At 57.0% G+C, this 2,191-nt stretch overlaps 1 protein-coding gene across 1 annotated transcript in view; it reads right to left on the bottom strand.

Annotated features, from left to right (window-relative positions):
- Positions 1-324: 324 nt before the first annotated feature.
- Positions 325-2,191, bottom strand: part of LRRC27 (leucine rich repeat containing 27) — a 39,469-nt gene continuing 37,602 nt past the window's right edge. The window contains exon 10 of the mRNA XM_032282048.1: positions 325-460. Within this exon, the coding sequence (XP_032137939.1) occupies positions 358-460 (103 nt within the window). The 3' untranslated portion in view covers positions 325-357. The remainder of the gene's footprint in view (positions 461-2,191) is intronic.

Genomic DNA, 2,191 nt, shown 5'->3' with positions numbered 1-2,191 from the left:
TTCCTCATCTCCTCCAGCGGGGCCTGGCCACAGACTCTTCTTTGCTCATGCATTTGGTGGATGTGCTGTTTGATTCTCTCTTCCAAATTTCCCTCTTGGAAGGCACTGAGAAACAAAAGGCAAGGAGGGAAATGACACATTCACTCTCACCCTAGCATCTCCCACGGTAACCCGGGAGAAAGCCTGCTCCTTCTTCTCAGAAGCCCCCGACGGCGATGCCAGCTCCTGGGCAGCTGCCCTGGCCTCCCCGGCACCCTCTCTCCTCCAGACTCACTCCCGGGTCCTGGGCTGCCTCTCCCATCCCTTCCTCGGTAGCTCAGAAGCTGCCAGAACACACACTATTCTTATTTAAAAACCTCAAGCTGATTTAAGATATGACACATTCAGGACACTGCGTGCTGCCACAGGAAGGGGAAAGCACGTGTTTGTTCTCACGTGGAATACCCGGCTCTCCCAAATCCTTAAATAGAGGAATAGAAAAGTGTATTTAATTATTGTTTTAAACATATTTTCTCTGTTAGCATTGCGGCTCAGGGGCTTGAGGTTCCTTTGATTTTAAAGACAATGACTCAGACTGGTAGAGGAGAGCTGGGGAACTGCTGCAGGTGAGCTGTGGGGTGGCCGGGCCCACTCCTGTTTGCATGAGTGTGGGGACCCAGGGTGTGGGCATGGGTGTAAGTGTAGATATGGGTGTGGGCATGGGGGTAGATGTGGGAGTGGGTATGGGAGTGGAGGTAGGTGTAGGTGTGGGAGTGGGAGCGGGCGTGGGTATGAGTGTGGCCGTGGGCATGGGTGTGGCCATGGGTATAGGTGCATGCACCACTGTGAACAGATGGCACCCCTCACTCAGCCTCCCTGGAAACCCTGTCACTCTCAGCAGCAGGGCTTGTGCCTGTTTTGCCTGCTTTTCAGCGTAACTGCGGGCAAGACAGCGTGATGTCCTCTGGAGTCCACAAGCATGCTCTGTCAGTGCCTCAGACCCAGCTCTACTGTGCCCACGGTGCTGGGAGGTTAGCAGGCCACCGTGGTCTGCTGTGGGCTTTTTTTTTTTTTTTTTGAGACGGAGTTTCGCTCTTGTTACCCAGGCTGGAGTGCAATGGCGCGATCTTGGCTCACCGCAACCTCCGCCTCCTGGGTTCAGGCAATTCTCCTGCCTCAGCCTCCTGAGTAGCTGGGATTACAGGCACGTGCCACCATGCCCAGCTAATGTTTCGTATTTTTAGTAGAGACGGGGTTTCACCATGTTGACCAGGATGGTCTCGATCTCTTGACCTCGTGATCCACCCGCCTCGGCCTCCCAAAGTGCTGGGATTACAGGCATGAGCCACCGCGCCCGGCCTGCTGTGGGCTTTTTAAAGGCCAAAGATGGCCCGCAGATGCCCTAAAGGATATAGGGCATCTGAATGTTTGAGACCAAATGGTTTTAGTCTAAACCACTTTCACAAGCTTGGGGAGTTAATCCAACCTAGTTGACCTTCCAGATTTTCCCCAAACACTTGGCCTCATGAGGAACGAATTCTGCAGCAACAGAACATCACCCTTTGCCACCCGTGTCTCATCTCACCTCGCCCTTCCTCCAGGTCTCTTCTGCCACAGCTGGGATACAGGGGACGTTAAACTGAGTGGGGAGCCCCCTGGTAGACGCAGGCTGAGCAGCAGGGCCAGGGGCCAGGCCTGGGGCCTCCCGAGCTCGGGACCCACAGTCCCTTCTGCTCTGGCCTCTGAATCCAGTGAGGCACCTTCAGTGATAGCCACAGCCGAGCCTCGTGCAGGTCAAAAGAGAGCGGCTCGGAAGGTACGGGGACACGGGAGAGCTGTGCTCACGCCCCGGGGCCTCCTGAGCTCCCCTCGGCTTCCCAGGATACCTGGGAGGTACAAGGGAGGGGCCCAGCTGCAGAGTCGGTGTGGGAAATGCCTGGACAGGAAGGCATGCCCACGCCGAGGTTCCGCCTCAGCCTGGTCCTCATGCACGGCTCAGAGGAGGTGGACATGACTAGGGAGCCCAGTGGTCACCCCCAGGGGGCAGCCGCTAACTCAGCTACAGGAGCTGTGAACATGAGAAATCAAAGAAGTTGCTGTGAGGTGAGAGCATGAGCCCGGGACCCCCGAGCTGCTGTGAGGTGAGGGGGTGAGCCCCGGGGCCCCCGAGCTGCTGTGAGGTGAGGGGGTGAGCCCCGGGACCCCCGAGCTG

The sequence above is a fragment of the Sapajus apella genome, unplaced genomic scaffold (genome assembly GCF_009761245.1).
Source record: "Sapajus apella isolate SASKATOON/1434 unplaced genomic scaffold, GSC_monkey_1.0 scaffold13, whole genome shotgun sequence".
Taxonomy (NCBI): Eukaryota; Metazoa; Chordata; class Mammalia; order Primates; family Cebidae; genus Sapajus; species Sapajus apella.
The sequence above is the reverse complement of the archived record's forward strand: the minus strand, read 5'-3'. Positions and strand labels throughout refer to the sequence as shown.